Source organism: Aspergillus chevalieri, chromosome 6, assembly GCF_016861735.1.
Source record: "Aspergillus chevalieri M1 DNA, chromosome 6, nearly complete sequence".
NCBI classification, from domain to species: domain Eukaryota; kingdom Fungi; phylum Ascomycota; class Eurotiomycetes; order Eurotiales; family Aspergillaceae; genus Aspergillus; species Aspergillus chevalieri.
This window is the reverse complement of record NC_057367.1, coordinates 2,239,056-2,266,442: the sequence shown is the minus strand read 5'-3', so window position 1 is coordinate 2,266,442 and position 27,387 is coordinate 2,239,056. Positions and strand designations below refer to the sequence as shown.

The 27,387-nt window shown below is 49.0% G+C and overlaps 10 protein-coding genes across 10 annotated transcripts; 3 read left to right on the top strand and 7 right to left on the bottom strand.

Moving 5' to 3' along the window:
* Positions 1-1,935: 1,935 nt before the first annotated feature.
* Positions 1,936-2,808, bottom strand: ACHE_60815S (WW domain-containing protein; the record flags this gene model as incomplete). The annotated part of the gene is made up of 3 exons (XM_043282031.1): positions 1,936-2,163; positions 2,225-2,310; positions 2,361-2,808. The coding sequence occupies 3 exons, from the start codon at positions 2,806-2,808 to the stop codon at positions 1,936-1,938; spliced, it is 762 nt and encodes a 253-aa protein (XP_043139451.1).
* A 606-nt stretch (positions 2,809-3,414) lies between these two features.
* On the bottom strand, positions 3,415-6,068 carry chiA1 (class III chitinase ChiA1; the record flags this gene model as incomplete). The annotated part of the gene is made up of 3 exons (XM_043282029.1): positions 3,415-5,420; positions 5,478-5,916; positions 5,967-6,068. The coding sequence occupies 3 exons, from the start codon at positions 6,066-6,068 to the stop codon at positions 3,415-3,417; spliced, it is 2,547 nt and encodes an 848-aa protein (XP_043139450.1).
* A 1,492-nt stretch (positions 6,069-7,560) lies between these two features.
* On the bottom strand, positions 7,561-8,644 carry ACHE_60813S (alpha/beta hydrolase; the record flags this gene model as incomplete). The annotated part of the gene is made up of 2 exons (XM_043282028.1): positions 7,561-8,164; positions 8,238-8,644. The coding sequence occupies 2 exons, from the start codon at positions 8,642-8,644 to the stop codon at positions 7,561-7,563; spliced, it is 1,011 nt and encodes a 336-aa protein (XP_043139449.1).
* Positions 8,645-8,961: 317 nt separating this feature from the next.
* ACHE_60812A (putative L-PSP endoribonuclease family protein Brt1) lies at positions 8,962-9,452 on the top strand (the record flags this gene model as incomplete). Its single annotated transcript, XM_043282027.1, has 3 exons — positions 8,962-9,123; positions 9,178-9,335; positions 9,386-9,452. The coding sequence occupies 3 exons, from the start codon at positions 8,962-8,964 to the stop codon at positions 9,450-9,452; spliced, it is 387 nt and encodes a 128-aa protein (XP_043139448.1).
* Positions 9,453-13,259: 3,807 nt separating this feature from the next.
* ACHE_60811A (uncharacterized protein) lies at positions 13,260-13,994 on the top strand (the record flags this gene model as incomplete). Its single annotated transcript, XM_043282026.1, has 4 exons — positions 13,260-13,445; positions 13,502-13,615; positions 13,680-13,808; positions 13,866-13,994. 4 exons carry the CDS (start codon positions 13,260-13,262, stop codon positions 13,992-13,994), a joined length of 558 nt encoding a protein of 185 aa, XP_043139447.1.
* A 1,075-nt stretch (positions 13,995-15,069) lies between these two features.
* On the top strand, positions 15,070-17,070 carry ACHE_60810A (uncharacterized protein; the record flags this gene model as incomplete). The annotated part of the gene is made up of 3 exons (XM_043282025.1): positions 15,070-15,249; positions 15,304-15,578; positions 15,630-17,070. The coding sequence occupies 3 exons, from the start codon at positions 15,070-15,072 to the stop codon at positions 17,068-17,070; spliced, it is 1,896 nt and encodes a 631-aa protein (XP_043139446.1).
* Positions 17,071-17,464: 394 nt separating this feature from the next.
* ACHE_60809S (putative spindle pole body associated protein SnaD) lies at positions 17,465-19,999 on the bottom strand (the record flags this gene model as incomplete). Its single annotated transcript, XM_043282024.1, has 1 exon — positions 17,465-19,999. The coding sequence occupies one exon, from the start codon at positions 19,997-19,999 to the stop codon at positions 17,465-17,467; it is 2,535 nt and encodes an 844-aa protein (XP_043139445.1).
* A 537-nt stretch (positions 20,000-20,536) lies between these two features.
* Positions 20,537-20,953, bottom strand: ACHE_60808S (KGG domain-containing protein; the record flags this gene model as incomplete). Its single annotated transcript, XM_043282023.1, has 2 exons — positions 20,537-20,665; positions 20,729-20,953. The coding sequence occupies 2 exons, from the start codon at positions 20,951-20,953 to the stop codon at positions 20,537-20,539; spliced, it is 354 nt and encodes a 117-aa protein (XP_043139444.1).
* Positions 20,954-22,103: 1,150 nt separating this feature from the next.
* On the bottom strand, positions 22,104-22,457 carry ACHE_60807S (uncharacterized protein; the record flags this gene model as incomplete). Its single annotated transcript, XM_043282022.1, has 1 exon — positions 22,104-22,457. The coding sequence occupies one exon, from the start codon at positions 22,455-22,457 to the stop codon at positions 22,104-22,106; it is 354 nt and encodes a 117-aa protein (XP_043139443.1).
* Positions 22,458-25,590: 3,133 nt separating this feature from the next.
* Positions 25,591-27,126, bottom strand: ACHE_60806S (enolase; the record flags this gene model as incomplete). Its single annotated transcript, XM_043282021.1, has 5 exons — positions 25,591-25,837; positions 25,896-26,346; positions 26,410-26,644; positions 26,693-26,988; positions 27,030-27,126. 5 exons carry the CDS (start codon positions 27,124-27,126, stop codon positions 25,591-25,593), a joined length of 1,326 nt encoding a protein of 441 aa, XP_043139442.1.
* Positions 27,127-27,387: the final 261 nt, after the last annotated feature.

Here is a 27,387-nt window from a genome sequence, read left to right as displayed (position 1 = left end):
CCTACCTAGACACGACCATGGGCCGGCCAGCAGGACTCTGAGTGGCGTTCCTCCGGGTCACAACGCGATGACCGCAGGATCATACCGCGCCAGTAATATCAGTGGCTCATACCATGGAGGCGGTTAATGGATGTCTGACGGTTTCACAGGTGCATGCCGACGGTGAGGAGATGGAGACGGAGCGGTCCTTGTTGTTGTGCGGTCATCTCCGATAGGTGAAGACGGTGGGAATCGGAGCGGTCTGATCCGGTGCGCATGATGGGGAGCTGGAGGCAGCGTCGGCGAGGGAAGCAAAGGAAGTGAGAAGAAGTGGTCGTCAAGTGACGCACCCGCGGTCTTATATAGTCGGCGGACGACGACGTGAAGGCGGAGACGGACGGCAGTTTCCCGCGTATAGCGTGTCAGGATAATCCCAATCAGGTATACACTAAACCGCATCGGGTGTGCGACACACCGGCGCTAAACCCGAGCGGGGGAGTTGTCGAAAACGGCCACGGTCTGGTAAATGCGAATTGTACGATTAAGTTCAAAGTTTTAATTCGTTGTTCTAACATAGCACCCCATAGCTTAGCCTCACCCTGTAACTGCTTCCCTTGGGTTGGCATTGTGATTGAGACATTCACAGCTGAACATGTCACCAATCAGAGCCATTCAGAGCTAGATTCTCTTACACGCACTCTCTCTTTCCCTGTCCACCTCAACCCATGTTTGATTTGTCAAACACTTCATCCTATAGCATCGATATGGCATACGGCATCCAAGAAAAGACAAACTTCTTGATTTATAGGACAATGTGTCCTTCCTAACACATTTGCTCATCTACTCAATGGTGGTAACGACAGTCAACCCACGTTGGCGCTTTGGGGGAAACCTCATGCCTTTCCTCCAGCTGATGCTGGCAGAGTTGGGAAACGAAGCCCATCCGGACAGGTTGACAATTTTCCTGGCACGCCCAAATGGGAAGAAGGGCAGCGTAAGTGTAGATTGAACCTTGGAGTTGTACCAGAGGGTGCTAAATCTCTTTAAGATGTTTACTGGCAATGAGCCGACCAGTTAAAAGAAGTATCTGTTGACGGCCCAAGACCAATGACTGCAAAGCATCAAAGGGATGAGAATGTTTTCTCATATCTCAACGCTCAGGAGATAATAACAAATTCTGTGGAACCTATGAAGCCATTTATGACCTCCTAAGTCACTTCGACACATATGCAAATGGGCAGGGTGTCGCCATTCCTTCTCTCCAGGCGGAGCGGAAAGCCTACGTCCGCGTGGTTCTGGACTCTTTGGCGCTGCATTTTCGCGCCTCCTTTGACTACATGCACGCGCATAGACGGCGGTAAGTTCAACGGCTTTCCTTGTCATGTAGTCAAAGCTGGAATTTCTTTCTTCTTTAGGGGGGGCCTTCTCGGCGATCGGCATTTTACCTTCTCCTGGTTGAATAATCGGTTATCAACCGGCAGTTGATCAGACTTCCGCTAGTTCACCAGCATATGGACGCTTCAAGGGCATACGGACTGCTGCACAGGAAGCCGTGGTTTCTTCATCATCAGAAGTCGGCAGTAGTGGTGAGATCAATGCTGATTGTCCTTGGCACGACTGGTACCAGTTATTGAACACTCGAGAGGCTTTCAGGGATATATGCATGGCCAAGATAGCGTATCGCGATGGCCGCGAAGTATGGCTAGATATTTCCATCCTATATAGCATCGATATGACGCATTGAGCGAAGACAAATGTATTTGTCCACGGGTGCGTTTACACAGACAGCCAAGCTTCCTTGGTCAATGCAAGTAGGGTCGAAAAATTGGATTTCGGCATATACTCCAGTAATCATATTCTTAATTTGGATATCAAAATCATATAACCAGTCAGTGCTACACTTATGCACTTGTATACCAACCATCCCAAATCCCCGTCCTTATACTCGTGAGGCAATCACCATTCATCATCACCCCGTCCCTCGGCCTCACCCTCATCATACGCATCCCCGATATTATCGCCAAACGATTCCACAGCACCGACCTTTTCGCCTGTCCATTCGGCGATGTTCTCGGGGGCATCCTCGATGTTTTCCACAGTGTTGTCCCAGCCGTCCTCGACCTTGTTCCCGAAGCGGTCAAAGCCCTCTTCGATATTGTCGGGGATCTGTTCGGCTTCGCCGACCTGTCGTCATGAATCAGTATGCGCCGTGCATTTCGATAGTAGAGGGAATAGGGTAGCGCACCTTTTCACCGGTCCAGTGGGCAGCGTTCTCGGGGAAATCATGCACACCCTCTTCAATGTCATCCTTCTTCTCCTCCCATCCATCGTCTGCCACCGTTAGCAATTTGTATATCCGTGGCAGAGCACTTGTAACTCACGAATCTTCTCTCCCTCATGCATCGCCAACGCACCACCCGCCAATCCCAGCGCCGCACCCCCAACTCCATAAAGCATACTATGATCTTTCTTCTCCTCATGCCCCTGCGGCGCATACCCAGAACCCTCCCCATATCCACCACCTCCATATCCCCCACTACCACCACCGTATCCCCCTCCATACTCCCCTCCGTATCCACCACCACCGCGGGAACCGGGATGCTCCCAGCTCGTCTCACCGGTCTGCTCGTTCACATAGTACTGGCGCCCGCTGTTCGGATCGTAGCGTGCGACCCAGGGATAAGGGAGGTCTTGGGGGGGAGGAGGGCCGGAGCTGTAGCCGGAGTCACCGCCACCATAGCCGCCGCCGCCGTATGATTCTTCGCTGTGGCTGCCGCCGCCTTGGGCTTTTTCGATGACTTTGTCCATGATTTTGTCCATGAGGCCCATTTTGGCGGTTGGATATATATATACTGTTCTGGAAGATTGATCGATGGGTTGAAGATATGGTAGATTGAAGATGGTGAAGTGTCAAAAAAAAAAAAAAAAAGGCAGCCCACTTATTTATATAAAAGCGAACCCCTCAAAACACGGTGGCTAAAACGGGGCCGGCGGTGTTTTGGCCCCAGTCGGGGTTTCAGTTCAGCCACACCACACCGACCCCGGGATCTGCCTATCATTTGGTGTGGGATGGGGTAACTACACTGTACACTGTACTCGGTGGCATGCTTGATATGCAGAGGAATATACATACATATGCCGGCGAAGGCTTATCGATTTGTCTTCAGAGAGCTCCTATATATTTTTACTAGAATACGGACAAGAATGAACCATGGGTGTACAGACTTTGTATGGCATTACCGCGTGAGCCCTACCGGATCCTCCCGTCTTGGCTGGGAGCTTCTATTATGGCGATCTGATTGGGCAATATGGTTCATCCGCCAATCCGATATTACCGTATGGTTCCTACCCCGTAACATATTAAAGTACAATGAGCACACACTATTATATCCAATCCATCCCCCCTCATTATATACCACGTTCACTCCATCCCACCTACAGAAGGACCGCAGCGACAGCCATAGCAATCGCAACCCCACTACCCACGTTCTTCGCCGCACCACCGGTAAACAACGGCTCGGTTCCAGTGGTACCGCTAGGGGAAACAGGCACCCGCGATGCAGTGCCAGTGGGTCTGGCGTACAAGGTCGATGAAGCACGAGCGGATCCAGTGCCAGTAGGGACGCGGATCAATGGGGTGCTAACGGGTCCGGAAGGCGTGACGGCGGCGGTCGGGACACGGAGGGAAGTTCCCGCGGAGTCCTGGGGCTTCTGGCTGGCGTGGCTGGAGAGGGCACCGGAGGGCTTAGGCATGGAGTTGTTGCCAATTACGGTGGCAGTGATTGTGCTGTCAGTCTCGGTTCCTGTAACGGTGTTGCCAGAGTTGCCAGATTCGTTGCCGTTAGATGTCCCAGTAGACATGGCACCAGCTGGGCCAGTAGTCTTCGGAGGCAGCGTGAGCGTCACGGTAGTAGGCGTCGCCGCACAGTGAGTGCAAACGGTTGCGACCGTAGTCCATCCCGTAGGAACAGATGGCTTCATAGTCGGGGTTGCCGGCACGGCGGTCTCAGGGCAATAGGTCGTAGTGTAGATGGTGGTAACCGTCGTGAATCCAGTGGGACAGATGTCAATGTACGAAGTCACAATCGCAGTTGTGACAGTCTTGGACTCTGTAGCAGTCGCGGAGGGAAGACCAGTGACCGAGGCCGAAGGAGTGATTGCAGGGCTGGACCCCGGGACACCGACAGAAGCAGAGGATGCGCTGGGAATGACAGAGCTCTGCGAGCCGACAACCGGAGTGGAGTTGATCAAGACAGATGAAGACGACTTGGTGGAAATCACAGGCTTGCTGGTTAATGCGGTTGGCACCGCAGATGAAGTGACAGACTGAGAAGCAGAGACAGCCACAGAGCTAGAAGTCGTAGGCTTACCAGATGTCGTGGGTTTGTTAGATGCAATCACCGAGCTCGATGACTTCGCCGGAATGGACGAGCTGGAAGCAACCTGAGAGCTCGACTGTGATACTCTAGTCAAGACAGGAGAGCTAGAAGCCTTGGGTGCGCTCGAAGTGGCCAGGGAGGAAGATGAAGTCGATGCAACAGCCGACCTTGAAGGAGAGTGGGTGCTGGACGCCACGGGCGTAGATGTTGCCGGGGCCGAAGAGGAAGCCTGAGAGAAAGCCGAAGAGTGCGATTGAGTTGGCTTGCCGGAAGCAATCGGCGTGCTCGACGGAGCAACGGAGCTGGAAGCGACCTGCGAGCTTGACTGCGACACTCCAGTCGAGATAGGGGAGCTAGAAGCCTTGGTGCTCGAAGTTGCCAGAACGGAAGAGGAAGGAGTAAATACAACAGACGAGCTCGAGGCAGTGCGGGTGCTAGACAGCACTGGGGTCTTCGAGGAAACCGGGGAGCTTGATGGGGCCGGACTGCTCGAGTGAACAGAAATGCTGGAAGACGATGGAGTGTGCGAAGGAGTCTGCGAGGGCGTAGGCGTGGGCGTAGGCGTGGGCGTAGGCTTAGGACCGTACCTGTACAAGATCTCCTTCATGTTGTCCGCGTAGGTGCCATTGTTGATGACATTATTGTCAGATGCAGTTGCCTCCCAGAGCATAATACCACCGAAAGTCTCGGAATACTTGTTCATGTACTTGGAAACCAGGGGCTCAACTTCGGCAGGATTCAAGTAAAATCCCTCAATGGCCATGTCTGGACTGGCAGGTAGACCGACAAGGAGCTTTGCGTCAGGGTTGGCGCTGTTCTTGATGACGGTCACCCATTCATCGTAGTTGAATCCCGGGTTGCCATTGCCCTGCACAAAGTTTCTGGCAGAGCATCCTTCAGTATTATAGAATTGGACCCAAACAAAATCGAAGACAGCGTTGGCGATGGCGTCACCCAATTGAGCATCGGGGATAGGGCATTGGGGTGCGCCTGAGATATAGAAGGTCCGGGAAGGGTCCTCTGCGAAGTGCTCACGGAGACGGTTGATCATGGTCGCGTAGCCTGCGACATCGGCTCGTTAGTTTCGGATCAATACACATGCACATTAGGTCAACGTACCGTTACCACCACCAACTTCGATATCAAAGTCAAATCCATCCACTACAGCATCACCAAAAGGACGAGGGCTTCCAAGAAGTGCCAAGTTGTTACTCTTCGGACCAAACGAATCCCAGAGGAAGTCGGCAAAGTTAATGGCCGACTTCTCAGACTCGATCTTCTGAACCGAACCAGAATCACCTCCCAAAGAAAGGAGGACCTTCTTGCCAGCCGCCTGACAAATCGGGATATCCTCCGCCAATTGATGGCAACCAGTGAGGAACTGGGTCGATGTATTGCCAACGTTCGAGGTCAGACCATCACACTGGTTACCAAAGTTGGTGCCCGGCATTCCCAGAACGCCTTGGTCGGGGAAGACATTGACGAAACCGAGGTTGATAATGTCTAGCGATGTCTCGTGGCAGAAATGGCTCAGTCGTTGCTGGTTGGTACCTTGGCCCTAGTGAGGTCAGCATAGGATCACAAGAGACCTGTGAAAAATGAACGAACATAGTAGACGGCAACGTTGGTTTTTGCCTGTGCATCAAAAGCCGAAGCAACCGGGGCCAGTGCCAGGGCCCCGACAGTGGCGACAAGTTTACTGGACACCATGGTCTCAGTTAAAGAATGACTACCGGGTCAGGTTAAGTCTTGCTTAATGAATGACAAGACAAGAAACGAAAGGACGCAGACGAAGGCCTGCTTGAACGGAATGCCGCAAAAGATGACACTGACTGACATCCAACAGAAACCGGTCGAGGGCCGTGTATATATGGCCAATTCGCCTCCAGGCATCTACACCCTTTCAGGCTCCAAACCCATCCCTAAAATGAGCATTCAGGCACCGCAATCTAACATGAACTCAAAATCGCAGCACCCTGCATGAACGAATCTGGGACGGCGGTTTTTTCGCGCTCGATACCCCCGTCTAGCGCAATACATAGGGACTAAATGATACGAAAAAGCTTAGGGGACTGCGGCTTTTAGTCGGTGCCACAGTAGAAACATCCGAGTGGCCACAGACCGGAAATATGCACGACCGATATCGTCGACGGGCCAGTGACAGGCTCTGGCGGCGAAATTAGACCCGGTGCCTGCCCATTGTGGAGCCATGGAGAGCCTCATCCGCTTAGATAGGACTAAAGAAGGGTTAGCGTGCTTGAACAGGGAAGTGTAGAAAAGTCAAGTGCCCACCTGGCGCAGTCATCTAGATCCTGTCCATAGTGGCTCCGGAAGACCTTCGGATAGGTGTCGCGAGTCAGACTCCCTAAAAAAAATTGACCCAAATAGATCACATACTCGCAACGTGGTGCTCTGAGCTGCCCTTCGACATAGAGTGCATGGTGATTGACAGTGTTGACAGTGACAGTGACAGTAATCGCCAGGTACCGGAATACGATCCACGGACAACCGTGACCAGGTTATGGACCCTGTTCTTGGCATCCTGATCAGGCTAGTCTGTATCCTTCAGGAACGCCAATAAGAGGCTATCAATTGCCTCCTATTTCCCAATCGGGCCCATTAGCCGACTCGCATAGACTAAGTACCACGGAGACACCGGGTACGGAATACGGATTTCCACAAAAGACAGGAAGTCAGAAAAGCTTGGGAAATCTCCAGTGGACTAGTACTGGGAATTGCCATCTAACGTCTATCATAATTAAACCCTCTCTGTGTTCGAGAAAATCTCACCGGGATCCTCCCGGATCAACGTTGGCCGGTCCACCGGTTTTTTGGCATTGCTGTTTTGGGCATGAGAGACGGCTATCAGGGTTTTCCGGTGTGCTTTGGTATAAAATGTCATGCTACAGGGGATAAATAACGGTCATTAACCAGAAATTAGAGCCTTAATTGGACTCAAATATGCGTCTCGTATCAATGCCAGAAGCGAGTATCTCCGAGATAAACCCATTGGGCTGGCCGGGCCTGAAATGTCGTCTGTGCACCGAGCCTCATCTTATGGAACCCTAAAGCGAACTAACTCGGTGGCACTAGTGTACCCACCGGTCGAAACCATCCAAGCATTTGACTTGCAGCGTATCAGATTCTAAGGGCAGCCTGCTCTAAACAAAGGGAAAACCAAAGATATGGAGCCCCTGAATACTCAATGGAAAACCAGATTCAGCATCTCAACCATCAAGTTAATTGACCGTCTCCCTTCCTCCAGAACTCCGTCCATAGCCAGAAACGGATGCGGCATTCCCTTCATCACCTGCAAATTTACCTCAACCCCGGCGCTCTCCAATTTCGCCGCATACTCTTCTCCCTCCGTCCGGAGGACATCCAATTCACCAACCATGACCAAAGCAGGCGGTAACAATGACCAATCCCCGGTGTAAAACAGCGGACTAGCCTCGGGGTTGATACGGTCGGCCTCGTTGGGGAGGTAATGGTTCCGATACCATTCCATCTTGGCTGCGGGGAGCGCGGGCGTGTGTTCATATAACCGATATGCGGAGTTATTACTTACCGTCGCCGTGTTATCCGTAACGGGGACGGAGAGCAATTGTGCCAGAAACCGGACAGGAGGCGAAAGCGTTAGGGCTTTCTGGGTCATGATGGAGGCCAGATTACCCCCTGCCGATGAACCCCCTGTGGCCATTCTGGAGGTGTTGACGGAAAGTCGCGAGGGACCCTCTGCGAGTAGCCATAGCAGTGCTTCCCAGCAGTCGTGTACAGCGGCCGGCCAGGGATGCTCTGGCGCTAGTCTATGTAGACATGAGTTAGTTCGCATACACGCGAGTGCGACAAAGAAAGGGAGAGTATGTAGGATAGACGCACCGGTAGTCCACTGTGACGACTACACAATTACTCCTCGCGCAGAGATTCGTGCACACCGTATTTTCCGTGTTGATGTTTCCCAGTACCCATCCTCCACCGTGAAAGTACAACATCACTGGCCATCCACCTCTTGGTTCCTCGCCCTTGGGCGTGAACACGCGAACCTGGACATCCGGTCCCTCGGTAACCCGTCGTTGGATGGTGATATCTTCCGTCTTGCCCACGTCTAGCAACGGACCACCACCCGGGATCAAGACACCGCTGGTTCGAGATGCAGCGACGGGCTGAAGATGCACTTGCTGAAGGTTTATGACATGCTTGTTGTAGAAAGCGACATATTCAGGATTCAAAAGGTTCTTGACGGAGTCATGCAAGGGATACGGTGGTTGAGGGTGGGAGGCGGCCATTGTCAACAACTATACAGAGTATTTAGTGTTGTTTTCGGTTAATTATAGTAGTAAAGGTAACTGGGTTCGGACGCTCTTTTAAACCCGGCGAGGTCATGCCGCGCTGTCGTAGATGTTGCATTCTAATGCGGTTTCATTCCGTGGTCTAGGTTGCATTGCGGGGTTGAAGATAAAGAACGTTGCTGTTCAGACCTTCAGGATTACAGATTAATGCATTACCCCGCTAGACAGTTATTTAAATAGGAAACTCTATCCTCTCCTGCTCTTTTTCTTGTTTCTATCTTACAATCGTCAAAATTTGATAGTGAATATACACAATGTCTACCAAAACCCCCATCCTGACCGATAAAGCCCCCAAGCCCTTGCCGGGTATCTACTCCCAGGCCATTGTCGCCGGAGGCGTTGTCTACTGCTCTGGCGCAGTGGCCATGGACCCTGAGACAGGAAAGATTATCGATGGAGATGTCAAGGCTCACACGGTGCGTCCTCCATATAACCGTCATTGTCAATCGGAAGTATACTGATAGTATCAGCACCAATGCATTAAAAACCTGACCCATATCCTCGAAGCCTCCGGATCGGATATCAACAAGGTCGTCAAGGTCAATGTGTTCTTGTCTGATATGGATAACTTTGCCGATATGAATTCGGTTTATACGCAGTACTGGGGTGATGTTAAGCCATGCCGGACGTATGTATTTCGCGGTAATCATTTCCTAAGATGATGCTAACTTGATCTAGATGCGTTGCCGTCAAGACGCTGCCTTTGAACACCGATGTGGAGATTGAGTGCATTGCGACGCTATAACTTAGATGGATCTTGTACATAGATCGCATTTAGAATAAAACTGAAGACCATTTATCCTAAAAACATAAACAAATAAACACGTAAACACATTGGACCGATCATATGGCGATTTCTTCCAAGTGAGAACTGACTATCTTCAAGCCGCTCTCAAAGTCTTCTGGCATAGCACATCTCTCCCGCCTCAGCGAATCAATATCCACACTTAATGGATTCGCTCCTCGCTTCAACAGCAACTCCACCAGTTGCGGTATTCCCCAGGCAGTCACCCAAGAGAGCGCCGTGCATTCATCCCCATCTCGCCCCTGTATATGTTTATGTCTGCTCCGTTATCCAGTAGGAAGGACACCATTTCCTCCTCTCCCTCTTTGCAAGCCAGAAGCAGTGCCGTTTCTCTAGATTTATCCCTCGCGTCGATATCTGCTCCTTTCTGCAGAAGCAGAGATACAATCCCCCGATGGCCATGGTATGCAGCCCAATGGAGTGGATAATCTCCCCGGACATTTTTTACCGTCATATCGACCCTCTTTTCCAGCAGTAACCGAACAGTGGTCTCTTCTCCTTCGCAAACTGCATTGTAGAATTGTGCTTGTCGAAGCCACTTCTCCGAATCCGACTCTAAACCTTGATGCTTTAGGACGACCTTTCACGACATCCCCACTCCCATTCGTCGCTGCTTTCTGCAGAACCCGTTTTATCTGTGTCATTCTTTACGGCCAGTACAATGCCGTATAATCGAGCAACTCGTTTTCTTTGTTGATGTCTGTACCATCTTGGAAGCCGCCAGCAAGCAAATAAAATAGCGAAGTTCTTGCTACCTGGTTGTGTGCTCGAACAGAGAGATGTGCAAACTGGACCAGCTGGTTATGATCGACGATGATGAGGTTGCTGCAAACGTCAAGAAGGTAGTCTGAATCGACTTCCTCATCGACATTGCCATAAAAATCGAAAGACACCGCTTTCACGAGCGTTTCGATGCTAGAAGGTCTTCGGCAACACATAACCCATTTCAACGCGCGCTCTGCAACACTGCGATCCTCGGGTTCTGGTGCGTTCATGTTATATATGTCGTCGTATACATTCCCTAATACTGACTGGTATTCCAACTTCCTGGTCAAGCTTTTCGAGTTTTTGTTTGAACGCGTCTCGGCGTTTTATGTGGGATTCCGAACTGAGGAAGGTATTTAATTGCAGCTAACCTATCGGAACCTATAAGCTGTTAGCAAATGGCACAAGGCGACCTGAGCTTCTTGAATTCACATTCCTTGAGCTCGGTGGCTCAATATCTCGGCCATCCCGTCCTGAAGATCCAATGCATTGCACTGAGCCAGACGCCGCTTATTCCGTTTCATCTCGGTGTTGATGAAGAAATCAATGTCTTCCTTGTTCTCCAGGCCAACCTCCACTCTCTGGAAAGACTTGCTGCACAGGAACATTCATTCGACTTGAAAGAAGAAATTTGACTTTTCCCTGGCACGCAGATGCTATCACCTCCAGATAAGACAAGAACTCGTAAAAATCGGAACACTCGTCTAAAGCGTCAATGATGATTGTTGTGTGAGTGGGGGATATGATGAGCTAAATTAACAACTCAATGCAGTCATCTGCCAGCAGCTCATTCCCCCCATAGCCCTGGGTTTGCTGCGCTTGTTAGTGTCTTTCTTTGGCGATTGGTGCGACTGAAAGATGGTTTATCGACCAATCAAGTTGACGAACAAGACTTCGAAGAACTGTCTTTGGGCTGTTTGTATCTTCTGTGCCTTGCTTTTTCGAACAATAGAAGTATGCAACCCGATCGGCTTCTTTGTAAAGGAAAAGCGGTTGTTTTCAAAAAGTTCAATAATAAGACAACTTTGATTCTTCTGTTAATTTCTCGCCTCGAATGAATTGTAAGTTGGCTTAAACTAAAGAACTCTTGTCTGTGCCAACTAGATACCCAACAGGGCAATATAGCAATGCAATTCGATCGAGAAGATGGCTTTCACTCACCTGGTCCGCGCAACCACAGTACCGATACACTGTCATGGTCGGCATTTTTCCACTACTGGAACTCTTCCCGGCAAAAGAGCCATTTACCTGAGTTCGCGTACTCGCAGTTCAGCTTTCCATGCTCCAGAGTCCGGGTATGATCATCGTTGGGAGGTGCGCTTGAATCTAATCCAGGATGGCTATATTCTCTGGTAAATCATTTCGCGGTGTTGAATTAACTGCTCTATTCTGATTTGTGAGTCATCTCTCCCCTGATATGAGGGATTGTCGACATACCTTCGGAATCAAATGTTTGAGTAAAATTTTTGCACTCTGCATCTGCTTTCAGAATGTTTTGCAAGAATTCGCCCCAATTTTCGAGCTTCGGGATTGCTCTCGCATACTGTGCTGAAAGTAACAAACATGTTAGGCATATATGATATGATCAAGCTAGAACAAACCCACTTATGGTGTGTCGCTTGCATTGCGAGGTGATCGCTACGTGATACGTCAAATATTGGCGTAGAGATGGATGACTTGCGCTCTGAAATCTTTGTTGAGCTCGGTATCTTGGTTTTTCTGCCTCTGCTCAAAATAGATCTCTTCAAATCTCGTATATCTTGTTATTATTGGAGAGATCTGAGCCAGGCCCTGAAGCGCAGCAGCATTTTGCTCAGTGCCACTCAGTACAAACTATTATATCCTTAGCCCATCGATTCTACCAGAATACGAATAGAAAATACCTGTAAACCTATATTGACACCAGCCCAAGCAACTCCACGTGCGACGGGCCGAGTCTCGCCGCAGCAGATCCCATGTCCCTGAACACGATCACAGCTCTGAGTATACTGTCCATGGCTTTCCGTACCCTAGCCTTGTCATTCTCGTTGTGATTTTTCCAGGGAAAAGGTACATTTCGATCCTGCAGCCGATTTTTACTGGCCTCGATCGACTTGCGCTATTGGTTTGACATGTTTGCGCGGGTTAGAGGCTGTTTCTGTGTTGCTAGCATCTCCTCCAACTGGTGGTACCGTGGTATAGTTGGGGATCTTCTGCGTGTAGCTTCTCTGTGGCTTCTTGCCAGAATGATGTTTCGCATGCGATATCATTGCAATAAGACATTTGTTTTGCCATTATGCCTAATTCAATTTGCATGTACTGACTTTGATTTATGCCATGAGTAGACTCTTGTCAATTGATGTCTTGACAGGTGCGGGGCTCCAAGGTGGGATGAGGCTGAGACGAGGCTGCTTTGTTATCTGAAAACTAAACGAATATGATCAATTGCATGATCACCACCTCTAGTGGATTACATCTTGATGGATGTCCAGTGAGAAGACAAAAGACAGTCTGTTGTGAGCAGTGACAGAGCACATATTAATGAAGAGAGTTGTGGCTGTATTAAATGTATTAAATGTATTAAATACATTTATTACATTGGGACATCAATATCATGAAAATGCATTATGCACATCACTCCACTACCCCTTGTTGCACTTATCCGGGACCCAAGTCAAGGAGACACCCCCCAACATCTATGCAATATATGGGGAGAGCTGAGAAAATCATTAACCAAAATCCCGGGTTTGGCGGTTGTTGAGTGATTACGACTAGGGTATAGATCGAGGATGTTAAAATTTTCTATCACGCATACTTCTGGAGAACTTATTCTTGTCTTTTCGTTGGGGAAGGCAGGACCTTTTCTAATGCAGGTGTCACAGCTAGGGGAATGAAGGGATAAACCTAGGGATATCGGTGTGAGCACTTAAGAGGAGCTCGCCAGCTACTCTGGCTTTCACTCCTCTTTGACTATCTCGATTAATCCGTATCCGTCTCACCATCATGCATCTTCACATTACAACCATCGCTGGTCTTATGTTGGGACTGTGTTCCGCCTCTACGGTAGAGGAGGTATGCACATCAAGAGATGTGGTCGAGTCTCTGAACAGACTGGAATTAGACGCTCGTAGATCAATGGATATTATCCGATCAGGAGACCCAGACTCAGGCATTGTGGCTAAACATCCGGTTTGTGATATACTATTGTTTTGTTGGCATTTGTTTCCCTGTCTAACGCCTTCCAGCCAGTTGAGAATACCTTCGACAATCTGGCCAAGTACAAGGATCGCGATCTGACGTGCACTGCTGGCCCCCTCCCTCCGCAAGAACAGCAGGAGATCTGCCATCAATACAACGAGGTAAGCAAATCATCCATCTGTCTGGTCCATGTTCCCAGGCGCTAATGCCTCTGGTCAACCACAGTATGCCAAGGTGCAAATCCGAACATTCCACACGGCGCTGCACGAAAAATTCTTCTACACATTATCCTCCAACTCCTCCTCGGCAAGAAGCTTGTACGACATGGGTGAGACTTATAGAGAGTTTATACTGGTAAGCTAGCCCCAGATAACAAATGTCTACCTCATGCTCGGGCTAATTTTGTATCAGCCTTTCTCCAGGAAGCTCGCCACCGTTGCACCTGACTGCGCCGAAGACATGCTCAACGGCAGGAAATTAATACTTGCCTATGTTTATGGCTTTCTGGAAATGTATCTTCCACCCAAAGACGAGCTGTAGTTGATGTCTGGATGTTAGTAATATCACAACCAAACCAAGCCAAGATCATAGCCTCAAAATATCTTTTCCAGTTGCATTCCAACCAAGAATTGTACACCCTATTGTACTCTATCTTCTGTATTCCATATAAGAGCACCCCGAGATAGGATTTCCTGAGGGCTTGTAAGAAGGGGTAGGGCTTGCTTCCGAGCAAGAAGGCCAGCAAGCCAAGTCGATATCAGGCATGACGGAATCCACTGGGACTCCGTTGGGAGAAAGATCGGTGCTGGCATAGTGAAGCATCAATTAGTGTACTTATAGTATTAAATACGGTAACTGTACAAGATCATCTGTATTGATATCACGTGGGTATTCCCTCTTTGGGATTGACGGCATCGCTGGACTTTCCTTCTTCTTCACCATTAAAACACCAACACAACTCCGACAGAAAACTCCTGGAAATACTCGGAATTTCGAAAGGCATAGTCACCTTGTATCCTACATTCGCAGGAGCGTTGGTGTGTCAAGGATGTCTCCTGTGTGCCGGGATGGACGGGATATCCCTCCAGGGACCGATGTCTCAAATCGTCCTTACACGCGGTGGTAGATGGGATACTACTCCTGGTGTCAGCTGTCTAGCCTTTTCTCTCTGAATTGTAGCTGCCAGCATTCTTCTTCGATACCAGGGATCTCCTATCTTAAGTATCATCCTAGCTCAACGGCGCACTCCTGTCACAAATGGCATTCCAATTATGACATCTTCCTCTAGGAGATCGTTCCTGTGCAGCATCCTTCATGCATATCACACGCGATCAGGTCTGATGGGATCTGTTGGTGCATTCCTGCCCCTCGTGCAGCCGTGTTATCGCGTTGATTCTGTCATTTCCTTTTAGCAGGCGTGGATCTATAACATCCTCTCGCCCTCTGTAGTCTTCTTTGTTACACTTGGTCATTTGGAAAAATTATACCATCTTTTTATTCGGTTTTACAGATTTTCAGAGATTCATACATCTTGCATCGACTGTCTTCTCGTCACTGCGTGTCTTCTTCCAGCTCTAAGAGCTGTGGTCTCATCTTCCGCGCCAAACCCAATACCATGGTGAACCGACCGGTATTGCCAAAGAAAGGAGGAGCCTGGGCAAGAGTTGTCATCTTCATTTCCCTCTATGTCTTGCTTCTGGAATCGCTCATCGAATGGGTCTTAATCCTCTATCTCTATGGCATCAAACGGGTCGATTCCAAGATGATGCCTAGTCTGATCCTATCCCTAATAGCGGTATGCTTTTACTCTCCGAAGCTACTAGGCTACTGGTACTGACTGGATATATAGTCGTTTCTTACGGTTCCGCTTCTGTCTATTCATAGTTTGCTGGCGTGGCAATTTAACAAGGCCGGGCGAGGGCCGCAAAAGAATGCGCTAAGCAATATCTCTGCATATGCTCTTCGACTGAATGTCGCTATCTGGCTGTCAGCCAGTGTGGCTGGCCTGGTCGTTGTTTCGCAACAAGCTTCGTGTCTTCCGGATGATTCGAATGCCAGTTATTGGAGGGTTGGTGTCAGCTGTGCACTCCACAGAGCAACCGTTATAGTGGAAGTCTTGTCCTTGTATGTCATTAACCCGCATTTCCGCATGACCTCTGTTAACGATTCTTGCAGCATCACCATTTGCATATACTTTTGCTCGAGAGAGCTTTGTGACCGTCCATACGATGTCTCGTTACTTGGTGTCTACAATCAACAAAACAGAACCCGCGATGGAAGTATCACATCCAACACCAGCTGGGACAGCGAGAACACCTTGAAGAACGACATTTTATATTATTGTCGCCGTCCAGAACCGACATACGGTGGACCAGGTCTGCATTGGCCGTCAAATGACGATACCATGTTTGAAAAACCCGAGGACGTTACTGCTATTCAGCCAGCACCATTCCGGGCAAAGCCTCAGCTAAAGCTTAGTACGACTCTTGTCCCTGAGTCTGCTGAGTTCAGATCGGGATCCGTTTCTCCCATGGCTGCCGCGTCTGAGACGGACCCTGTCTCTCGCACTTCTACTGTCCTGACTTCAGGAACCAACGAGCCTCCTTCAATTGCAGAACTACCAGCTCCAGAGGTCCCACAGATTCCTACAAAATTCAGCCACAAACGACAGAAATCATCCATGTCACTCAGAAAGTTCCTCCCCAGATCTCTTCCGATATCTCTCCCCCTGTCAGATGATCCCCAAATCCGAGCACTTTCAAACCCAAACATATACTTCGACCTAGAAAAAGAAGCAGAAAAAGCATTCCTCTCCGACTCGTCCGAATCATTCCAAAGACCAAACTCCCCGCTGAAGGCAGACATCCCCAAGCACCAAAGCTGCCCGATCATCCAGCTAGACCCCCCACAGCAAGACCAACGGACAATGACAATGTCCTCCGCCGACGCTCCCGAAGTCGTCGACCCAGAGCCGCAAAAGATCCAACGATCCAATACCGCCACCGCCGCCGCACACCTAAGCCAGCCCCTTCCGCGCTCCATGAACCACCCGCACCACCCCAGCCAGCTTCGTTCCGTGCCGTCGACGTCAGTCATGCAGTCGTTAACCCGTGGCCCGAGCACAGCCAGCGTCCACTCCGGAGCAAGACTCATTACCATCTCTCCCTCGCCAGAGCCAAAACAACAGCAACCCGATATCCGACGCCTTCCCTCCCGCCGGTACAGCAACAGCACGACCAACAGCAGCAATACCAACAGAAGATCCAGCCAATTGTACCAATTTGACCAGTCGCAAGCCCCCCGACACTTCCATAGACCGCATCCACACTTTAACTACCCGCTCCGTCATAACATCGGCACCGTGCCGCGCAGGAACGATGTCGAAATTATTTATCCCAGTACTCGACGATCCCGAAGTAGTACGTACGGCGGGATTAGCTCGATTGTGCCGTTGGATAGTATTATGGAGTCGCGGGCGTCGTTTGACGAGGTACCGGGGTGTGTTGGTGCGGATGATAATGGCGCTAGTGCTGGTGTTGGTGTTGGTGCTCACATCATCGATGAGAATACCTATCGCGGGACGAATTGGACGAGTATGCCTGGTTCTGGATGTTGAATTCCTGGTCTGCTGGCAGGCCATGCTTACTTACTGGAAAGAAAAGGCGGGGGGGGGGGGGAGAGGAATATTGTTCTTGTTGAAATTTCAGTTGTATTAGATAGGGTTTGTTTTTGTGTGTGATTATGCTGTCTTACGATACCACATTACTTTGCTTAATCTTTGTTTAATTATATCCATATGAATTGATTGCTTGATTCATTCTCGCGTTCTACATTGAGATCTGTAAAAGAACATGGACACGCATGCATTGGATATATCAGACAATACCCAGACCAACTCCAGCCATCCCTATCCTACCCAGTGAATCATTTATATAGTACAATAAGAACACTCGAAAGAAAAGATCCCCAAAGCCCAAACACACAAAACAGGACAAAAAGAAGAGGACAAATCACCCCCTCCGCGCATTCGCACTCCCACTCTTACTCCCATTCCCACTAGGGTTGGCATACTTATACCGATACCCCTGCCTCACCTTCCTCCCATCCTCTGCATACACATTCTCCTTTACACCATCTCCAACCTCCTTCTCCCCCCACGTCCACAGAAGCGCCTTCCCCATCCTCTCTCTCTCTCGAAGCAACAACTCAACCCTCCTCTCCCACTCCTTCTCCCGCTTCTCCACAGACCGTGCGATCTTCGCGTCCATTGCTACGGCTGTTTCGTCCTTCGCTGCGATTATGGATTGTAGGCGCTCGACTTCGGATGTTAGGGTGTCGAGGCGCGGATCTGCGGTGGAGGTGAAGGTGGTGCTGGCGCGGAGGGATTGGAGGTCGGAGCGGAGGCAGGATTCGCGCTGTTCGGCGGCGAAGAGGAGGTTTTGGAGGGTTTTTAGTTGGGTTCTGTGGGAGGCTTGGAGGGCGACGATTGTTTGGGTGGTCTGGGTGTTGGGGTTGGGGTTGGCGTTTTGGGAGTGCGGACCTGGGGGTGAGGGGGGTGGGCTTGGTTGTTGGAAGGTGGTGTCGCCTTGTTGGAGGCGGTCGATTGTTTGGAGGGCGGAGGAGTGGTCGGTTCTCAACTGTTGTAATTCGCGCTGGACTCGGTCAAAGTTGGACTTGAGGTCGTCGGCGCGTTTAGTGAGACGGGTGTTTTCGGCCTCGATTGATTTGAAGAGGGATTGGGTTTCGGTGGCTTGGTCGCGGGACTGCGCTAATTCGGCTTGCAGGGTTTTCTCGGATTCGGATTTCTTGTTTAGTTCGTTCTGAAGCCTTGCGATTTCCTGGCGAAGATACTCCAGTTCATAATCCCTGGTAGAACTTCTAGCCCCCGGGATGAAAGGTGCTGGTTCCTCCTCCTGCGGATCGAGATCCCTGATTAGGTCTAGGATCTCGGTAAATGTTTTCTGTCCTCCTGTTCCGGTGGGGAGGTCCGCGGCCATCACTTTCAGAGCATTCTCTTGAGCTGTCACCTGGGACTGCGCGCGGGTCAAGTCAGCTTCGAGGGTACTGTTCCTCTCCTCCAATGGAGCATTCTGAGTCTCGAGGGAGGCGATTCGGCTCTCGAGAGTCTGGTAGTCAGTGTTTGCACGGTCGACGTCTGTTTCCAGCTTCTCGATTTCTAGTGCCTGATCATCGATCTGTGCCCTGAGGCTGTCGATTTCTGTGTTCTTCTCTCGAAGCTGCTGTTCTTTGCCTGTGGTCACCTCCCGGAGTTTTGCCATTGTTTCGTCGAGAGTTGCATCGCGCTTCTTTAACTGATCCTGGGACAAGCTCAGCTGTTGGCGGAGGTGGGCGATAGTCCCCATCCTTTCAGCATCCAAGCCAGACGTATTCTGATTCTGCAGTTCTTTTTGCATATTCTCCATTTGCCTCCGGAGAGCACTAATGTCGGTCGAATTCATGGAATTTCGGAAAGACATCTCCCTGTCCTGGTTTTGCTTCTGCAGCAACCGCACCTGTTCACGCAGTAGTTCCTCCTCATTGCGCTGTTCTTGGAGTTCATCGAGTAAGGTCGTCTTGCGCTGCAGTTCTGCCTGGAGGTGCCGAATCTGCTCGCCAGCGGAAGCGGCTTCACGAACTCGGTTGTGGTTCTTCTCTAGTTGTTCATCTCTATCCTGCAATGCTTGTCGTAGATGTGCAATTTGCTGGTGCAAATCTTTAGTCTTCTCCTCTTCGAATCTGCTGGAAAGACTGCGTTGTCGTTGTTTCCGGATGGACGGGGTGATTGCTGGTTTCATTTCATCGTCTTCTTCGATACCTTCCATTTGCGTGACATCTTTAGCGATTCCACTCTGTGTTCTGTGAAGGAGGTGGGAGGGAGTAGACATGTCAACCGGGGGACCGAATTCGCTGTATTCACCTAGTTCTGCCTCATTTTCTGCAGATTGCAGTTTGGAGTTCTGCTCTTGTTCCCGCGCGTGCCCCTTTTCTTCATTTTCTCCCTGGTCATCTTCTTGCTCTTGTACGCGCTGCTCCTCCGGTCCCCTCTCGAGCCTCTCCTCGTCCTCGTCATCCCCCATCAAATACTTCTCCAAATTCGCCGTAAAATCTTCCGGCCCACCAACTTCCGACACCTTATCCTCCTCTATAAACCGCTTCATACCTGGCAACATATCATCATCCTTATCACCTCCCAGCCTCCTAAAATCAATCGAATACTCCGCAAGGCGCGCATCCAAATCAGCCATCGCAGCACGATCCGGCGACGACGCCCTCGACAACACCGGCGAATCAATCTCGCGTTGCCGCGCAACATCTCTGTCCTCCTCATCGTCATCATCCGAGTCTTCCGCGTCATGTTTTGCCAAGCGATCGAGAGTCGGGCTTTGCGGGACAGGCGAGCCCAGTGGGGAATGCGATTGGGATTCGGGCGCTTCGCGAACGGGCGTTGGCGGCGAGGAGGGCATGTTGAAGGGTGTGATCAGGGTGGATGCGCCCATTATGTCGTGCGATGTGGGAAATGGGGAGGAGTACCCGGTATTTGACATGATTGATGGTGGGTTTTGATGCGCGAGTGGTTGAGGTAAGGGGAAAACAAAGTAGCTTACACCACGAGGGGCATAGTTCGGTCTGGAATGTCGTTATTGTGGTCTGTCAGATGGCCTTAATATGCGATAGCGACAGGTAAAAATGATAGATCGTATTTGCGTTAGCGATGGTACTCGAACTGATGTTTTGGATGTTGTCGCTGTGGTCGAGAACGCGCAGTGTTGATGTCTTGGGTGCCTTGGTGGTGAGGCATGAAGAGATAAGGCAAATTTCCCGCACCGCCTACTATAAATGGCTAGGTTGTATTCCTAAACGGGAACTTTGTTTACATCGTCTAGATTTCTTCATTTCGATCAAACTGATGACAGGATCATATGACCAGTGCTCTTAATAGTTGTCAAGTGGTTTATCGTATTTACATGTTGTGAACACAAAGACAATGCTATTGACTGCCTACGGAGGATGCTATTCGTGGACCGATGGAGTATCATTCTTCAGACTGTTAAGCTAAATACAGACGACATTAAACCACTCAACTACGCAGAAGCAGACCGTTCAAATCCCGGAGGTGCCGTAGCTGGTTCAGCAGGTTCTTCTTCCGGAACTCGGTATCGTTGCTTGGCTGCCTTTTTGGAGGCATGTCCTCCGCGAGAAGCTATTTCATGCTGCAGAGGCTTAGTACCTGCTCGTTATCTAAATACTAACTACTAGGAAAAGTCAAAACATACCTGCTTCTCCGGGTCCATGTTGTGGAATCCACCAACGCCGCGCGCTTTTCCACCTTTCCTACCACCTTTGCGGCCGGCTTCGGACAGTTGTTCTCTGGGGCGATTGGCAAAGTTGCCGGGATTGGGGTGGTGAAATGCGGTTGCGAACCGGCACGTAGTCCAGGCCGTGGAGGGGTTGGGAGAAATGTGGATGAGAGGGGTTGGACGGATGATAAAACGTTGCATTATGTTACGCTTATTTAGTTGTTTGGATTAAGATTCTCATTTCTCATTCGCTTTGTATTTGCTGCAGAGAGCATGGTGCGAGCGGTGCTGTATATATAGGCTGAAGTTCTCACTATTTGCCTCTAGCATGGCACTGGTGTTATATCAAACGCCACGCCAGAAACAGGACAAAATTGCTTCTAGAAACATGACGGATGCTTGAATTCATCAGGTGACCGGGCCATTGGTCGGGAATGTTGTCCGTCAGGAAAGGCCGATGTCATGTCAATGTGGCGGGGAATCTTAACTGCTCTTCCAAACTTTCAGTTACCATGGATCATGGTTATTATACAAAGGCTATACAAAAGCCATTTCTACTGATCTTGGACGAGATTGGCCTTTTGCCTCGACGGCAAAGACAGCAGTACGAAAGCCTCAAGTAAATAGCCAACAGTAGAAGGCTATCTGTACCAATCCAATCCACATCGGCCTAAAAAAAGCATAATAGTTCCAGATGATAAGGGCAGTGAAAATCACATGTTTGACCACAATGACATCATATTCTCAGAGACTCACTATGTGAGAATAGAGATTAGCGGATAGATTAATCTAATAAATAATCTTAACTATCATATATACACTAGTGAGTAACAATCGCTGAAAGCATATCGGAGTGACACAGCCACGAGTCCCCTTCAAGCTGCCAATCTCTAAAACCAGCATGCAAAGGCCAACAACCACGCTGAAAACCCCATATGTATAAGCATGCCGCCTGCGTAAATCAGACAATTCCAAAACCCAGATACTGACAGTGTAAGACAACCGCAAAATCCGTCCATGATGCCTTCCAGAACTTGGCAGCCAATGGAACCGCCCCCTCCCAGGACAGACGAACTTATCGATGCACGCTGCAGAGAATAAGCCATACCTAGAATCGTAACCCTGCTCATGTTCGCTATGAAAGTTCCCAAGGGGAAAGAAGTGATTCGGCCGTTGAGTTTGAATGACAGGAAAAAACGTGCCAAACAACCAACAGGCGCAAAAACTAAAGAAAATAGCATTGGGCCGCGCCACAGCTCAGGACTCTATAGTGCAATATTATGTTTTTCTTGTGGCAATAGAATCACGCGGCAGATCAATGCGATCAAAGAGAATCCAACCAGAGGAACCATCAACGGGTCGACGACTTTTTGCAGTCACCAGTTCGGTAGACGGGGGTCCATAGTGTGAGAAAAATGGCAATATGAGCCCCTAGCATGCGGCTTGCAAGTGGAAGGCCATATCCATTGAAAAGAACAGCAACGATTGTCATGAAATCAAAGCCGCCATTGGGTGCTGACGTTCCTGGCGGGCTAGTGGCGAATAATGAAGCATCCGAGTAAGGCCCAAACGGCACGGGGAGGTTGTTTGAGAGCGCCAGAAATAATACATCACGGATGAACGTCGAGAAGGAGTCAGAATACCACAAAAACCAGTGGTCATCCCGATATACAGCGGAACTGTCTTCTTGTGTGCCATTAAACATGTTGCGCGCTCGGCATGATTGTCAATTACATCCGCTTCTTCAAATGAAATAGTTCTTTGTCTTCACTAAGAAATCCCATGGTAAGGCTTTCCCCTACGTTGGCCCATAAAACACTTGTGTTGACAGGCGTGTCAGGATAAAAAATTAGGTTCTCGATCACCATCCGTAGCATAGTGCTCAATTAAATAGGAGACAATGTAGGTCATCCACAACGATTTGGACCGATATCGTTCTGCCTTCGATTTTTCATCGTGTTTGACCGCAACAACTGGCTGTTCTGTCTCCAGCTGTGTGCTCGGCGAGCGCTGGCTCTCCAGATATTGTCCATGGCGAATAGATTTCTCGGATCGATCGGAAATTGGCGGTGGTGCAGCAACCTCGTCCAAGTTGGTGTCAGGTTCAGATAATGGGGTTCCCCGTTGCCTTGAAGTCGCACGACTGGGGAAAGGTGCCGATTCAGGACTCTCGTGATTGACCTGCTCGGGGGTGTGGCGGCCACGATGTAGATGTGTTGTCTCGGACATTGGGTTTGCTGAGCAATTCCACCAGTAATCAGGTCCGAGATATATCTTGAGAATTAGTATTTTACTTGAACGCAGCTTGCGCGTAACCGGACAGAAGGCACACAGGAGAGCAACATTGCAGCAATGGCATCGCCAACGTATGTTGGTAAAGCAAGCGACGTTCATTCTATTCACAATATTCGTCGGTGTATCAGGGGATGTGTCCACCGGAAAAAGAAATGAAGCCACCGATTCTTACAGCCAAAACCACGCATTGAGGAGCTTAGCAGTTTTAATTCATCCTCTATTAATTTCATGTGCAGTCGAAGCGCAAAATACATGGGTGTTTATTTGTCGACGATTTATATTGCGTACCCATTTTTGTGCAAGCCAGTGCTTTTTGAGCAATTTCAATGTTTTTAAGATGGAGACCATGGCGACCCTGGATATCGACCGTGGCTGGCATTGCTCAGTAAGGCCACCTCGACAAACCCCTATATTTTATATTCGCCATTGGATCATGTTACACATCATTTCTGCACGGAAAAGATGCGGAATTTTATGATCCTTTCCGATATTTCGAACAAGGACTACTTTTTGCGAGAACTAAGCGCGGACTGTTCCCTGACGGATGTCTGTATCTTGTTAGTGCAATAGTTCTTTTTTCAGCGTTCTATACTACTTTCATGGGAGCCATATATTCAACTATCAGATAGATGCTGGTATACTCTGGGTTTTGCCATTCGTATGGGACAAAGCATTGGTCTCCATGTAGAATCTTCTCCCAGCTACAACCCAAAGCTTTGTGGACATCGAACAGTGCGCACTGGTGACGCACTTGGTATCCAATGTATGTCTTGGATCGACTGCTTGCTCTCCAGCTCGGACGACCGGTGGTTATTCATGAGGCAGACTTTCATGTGGAGCTTCCTTCTGTCGAGGACAGCTTCCCGTTTGACCACGCCACCAATAAGGCATCTTCAATGAGCAACGCTTGCTCACGTGTCTCTAATGCATTTCATTCGTTTCTCTCCTGGTCATTCAGGAGTTATTTCGCCCTTCCCAAACTGATTTATGTCCTGACCAAATGCTTAACACTGCGGCAGTACTTGACCGCGCCTGACTGAGTAGAAGATGACCCTTCCACGTCACTTGCGGTTCGATTTGGGACATACCTATGACAATTATTGCTCACTACAAACCCACAAGACAGTTCCCAAACCGCCGCCGACACCTTAGGATCAACCTCCTTTGCCTCATCACCACATGTATCTGGCGGATGGCCCAGTGAAATATCAAGTGCTATGGAATGGTCTCTGCAATTTCTCGATTTCTCGAACACACCACCAGTCGATCTCCCTTTCACGGGAGATGGGCAAACTGAGCAATAACATCATAATAGTATATAATATAGTTAATTCTGGCAAAAGTCACAAATAAGGATTGCGAAATTATTATCATTGTCGCTAGACCTGAAAAATCGAGTACCTTCAAAAGTACTTTTGAGTTTAAATATGCATCTCTCCTGATCACTCCTGGTCCAAGTCTACCAGAGGGCGAAAAGGCTAAAAGACTTATATATTAGACCATGCCTATTGTCCCAGGACCAAGCGATCAGCAGAAAAAAAGAATTATCAGTGCCTTGGGCAGATGAGTCGGTAAAGGTGGCAAGCACGGAAGGCCTGTAGAAGAGCCTGTATGGATACTATCATGAGCTGTACTTTGGAATCAAGGCAAGTTGGATACAACATGTTAGTATGTCGCCAAGCCGGTGCCGGTATGGTGATGTGAATTGACTAGAGTCTGGCTTGAGAAATATAGAAGGTGCGCAATCTTGATCTGGTTATTGCCACCAGTCCAAGCATAACTTAACTGATAGTACATATATCTTATGACGTATATGATATTATCTCCTGTGCTGATGCCAGGAGGAACAAAAGCATAAAGGAATGCTCCGTACAAACTGCTACTATCCATCAACGACCTCCCTATCCAATATCTAACTATATTCCCAAACAGTTCAAGAATGACCCTTCCAAACAAACTAAAAACCACCTTCCACTCCTTCTACCGAAAAAAAGATACAACCGCTCAGCCAGAGAACTAAAGCCAATATCAAAGCCAGAACCAGAGCGAAAATCAGCCCTCTAGTCCAAAAGAACAAGATCAAGACAGAGAGGAAAGGCACGAGCATTACGATGATACATATGGAGCCCTAAGTGAAGTTGCAGTGCCTGAGCCGGTAGCACCAGGACCATCTCATCGGCCGTCGTTGGAGGAACGGCTTTCGGAGTCGCAGAGGTTTTCGGGTCGTTGAGGATTGATCTATTTTAAACGTTCTCCATAACTCAACTGTTTGTAACCACCCAACACATTAGCGATATATGCAGTTGGCCATGTTTGTATGGCTTTGTTTTCTTTTTGATTAGGAAGATGACTTGGAATTGAGTAATTAATAAATATGCATTTCTGAGACAGTTCTATGTTATTTTCCTAAGCTATTCAAAAATAAGAGCACCATAGGTCAAACCTTCAGAAAGTCTGTACACGGAAATGCCCGCAACGCTTCTTATATTATTCTTCAACTGCAATATACTGACTGAGATATAAGGTCATAGTTTATTTCCACCCTATATCTTGTGTGCCACCCGAAACTGAGTACCAGCATACAGACTGGTCTCGCCCTTGGCCCTGAGATCTGCCTCAATATCCAAAAGTCGATTGTACTTAGCGACCCTCTCCCCACGGCAAGGTGCGCCAGACTTCAAGTGACCGGCCCGAAGACCAACCGCAAGGTCTGCAATAAAGTCATCAAGAGTTTCACCGGACCGATGTGACACAAAAACGCTCCAGTTGAAACTGTAAGCCAGATTTGCACTTGGTGACAGTCAGCGGAATAGACGACATAAGCAAATGAATAATAGCAGGAGCTTACGCTGCAATTGCTTCCGCGATGGTTCCGATTTGGTTGATCTTGAGCAACATAGAATTGCATGCTTTTTTGTCGTTTGCCTCCTGTACATATTCCGTGTTTTTAACTAGCAAGTCATCCCCGACCAAATCAACTTCACATCCTTTGTTAAACTCGTTCCAATTGTCCCAGTCGTTCTCTGAAAAGGGGTCCTCAAGCAATACAATAGGATACTTTTCCAGCAATGAACGATACAACTCCCTGAGCTGCTTTGGAGTCCGGTCATCTGAAGTGCTGCCCTTGAATCCGAGATCATACTTTCCATCCCGGAAAAACTCACTTGAGGCAGGATCAATAGCAAACCTAACCTTGTCACTATATCCGCAGTCTGCAACAGCTTCGGTAAGAAGCTCAAGAGCTTCGTGGGGCTGCGAAATTGGCGGAGCAAATCCTCTTTCATCACCAACGCCGGCCGCTTATCTCTTGCATCAGCCAAAACCCTGATACTGAAGATGTTACTTGAAGTTTAGATGCCTACCTGCGGGACCGAATTTCTTGACAATGATTTTCTTAAGCTGCTGGTAGACTTCGCTGCCCATACGTACGGCTTCGGTAATAGAAGTGGCGCCGACGGGAGCAATCATGGTCTCCTGAAATGCCAACTTGTTGCCCGAATGCACTCCCCCGTTAAGTACATTGAAGAATGGAACGGGCATCACGTAAGGCTTCTTTGCTCCTGATTCCTGGCGAAGGAACTCGTACAGGGGTATATCCTAAAGAGGGTCAGTCCCAATGTCGAGGCATTGTCTACATTGGCTTACCAAATACGCTGCCCCTGCTCTAGCACATGCCCTACTAGTCCCCAGGATAGCATTGGCTCCCAGTTTACTTTTATTCTTGGTACCGTCTAAGTGCTTGAGGAGCGCATCGATCTTTCTCTGGTCCGTATCTACCCTGAGCCCACTCTTGATCAAAGCAGGTGCAATAACCTTCTCTACATTCTGTACTGTTGTATCTACACCCTTCCTGCCATAAACAGACGGCTTGTTATCCCTTAACTCGGTAGCTTCACTCGCGCCTGTAGAAGCACCAGAAGGAACGAGAGCGCGGAAAGTGCCTGGTTATTGTCAACGAAGATGTCTTATCGGAATCACTAACTTGGTGTCGACTTGCCTTTATCTATCGTCAGGTCCACTTGAACAGTGGGGTTTTCTCTTGAATCTAATCGCTTGGCTGCTTGGATGGACCGAATCATTTTGGAGATTTGTAGTTGGTAGGCCAGTAAGTGTGCGTGTAAGTTGATTCAGTTACGACCCGCGCTATACTTATGGTCAACACTAAAGGTCATCGAAAACAATCTATAAGATTACAGGTAATGATGTCAAAATATTGCTGTCCCGGCTTTCCCGTCTTTGCCGTGGCGCTGACGACCCTAATTCATAGTAATTGTTTAGGGGTAAAAGTTATCTTGTTACTGTAATGCTGTTGCGCTACCAAGTTATCCCAGGCCGTGCAT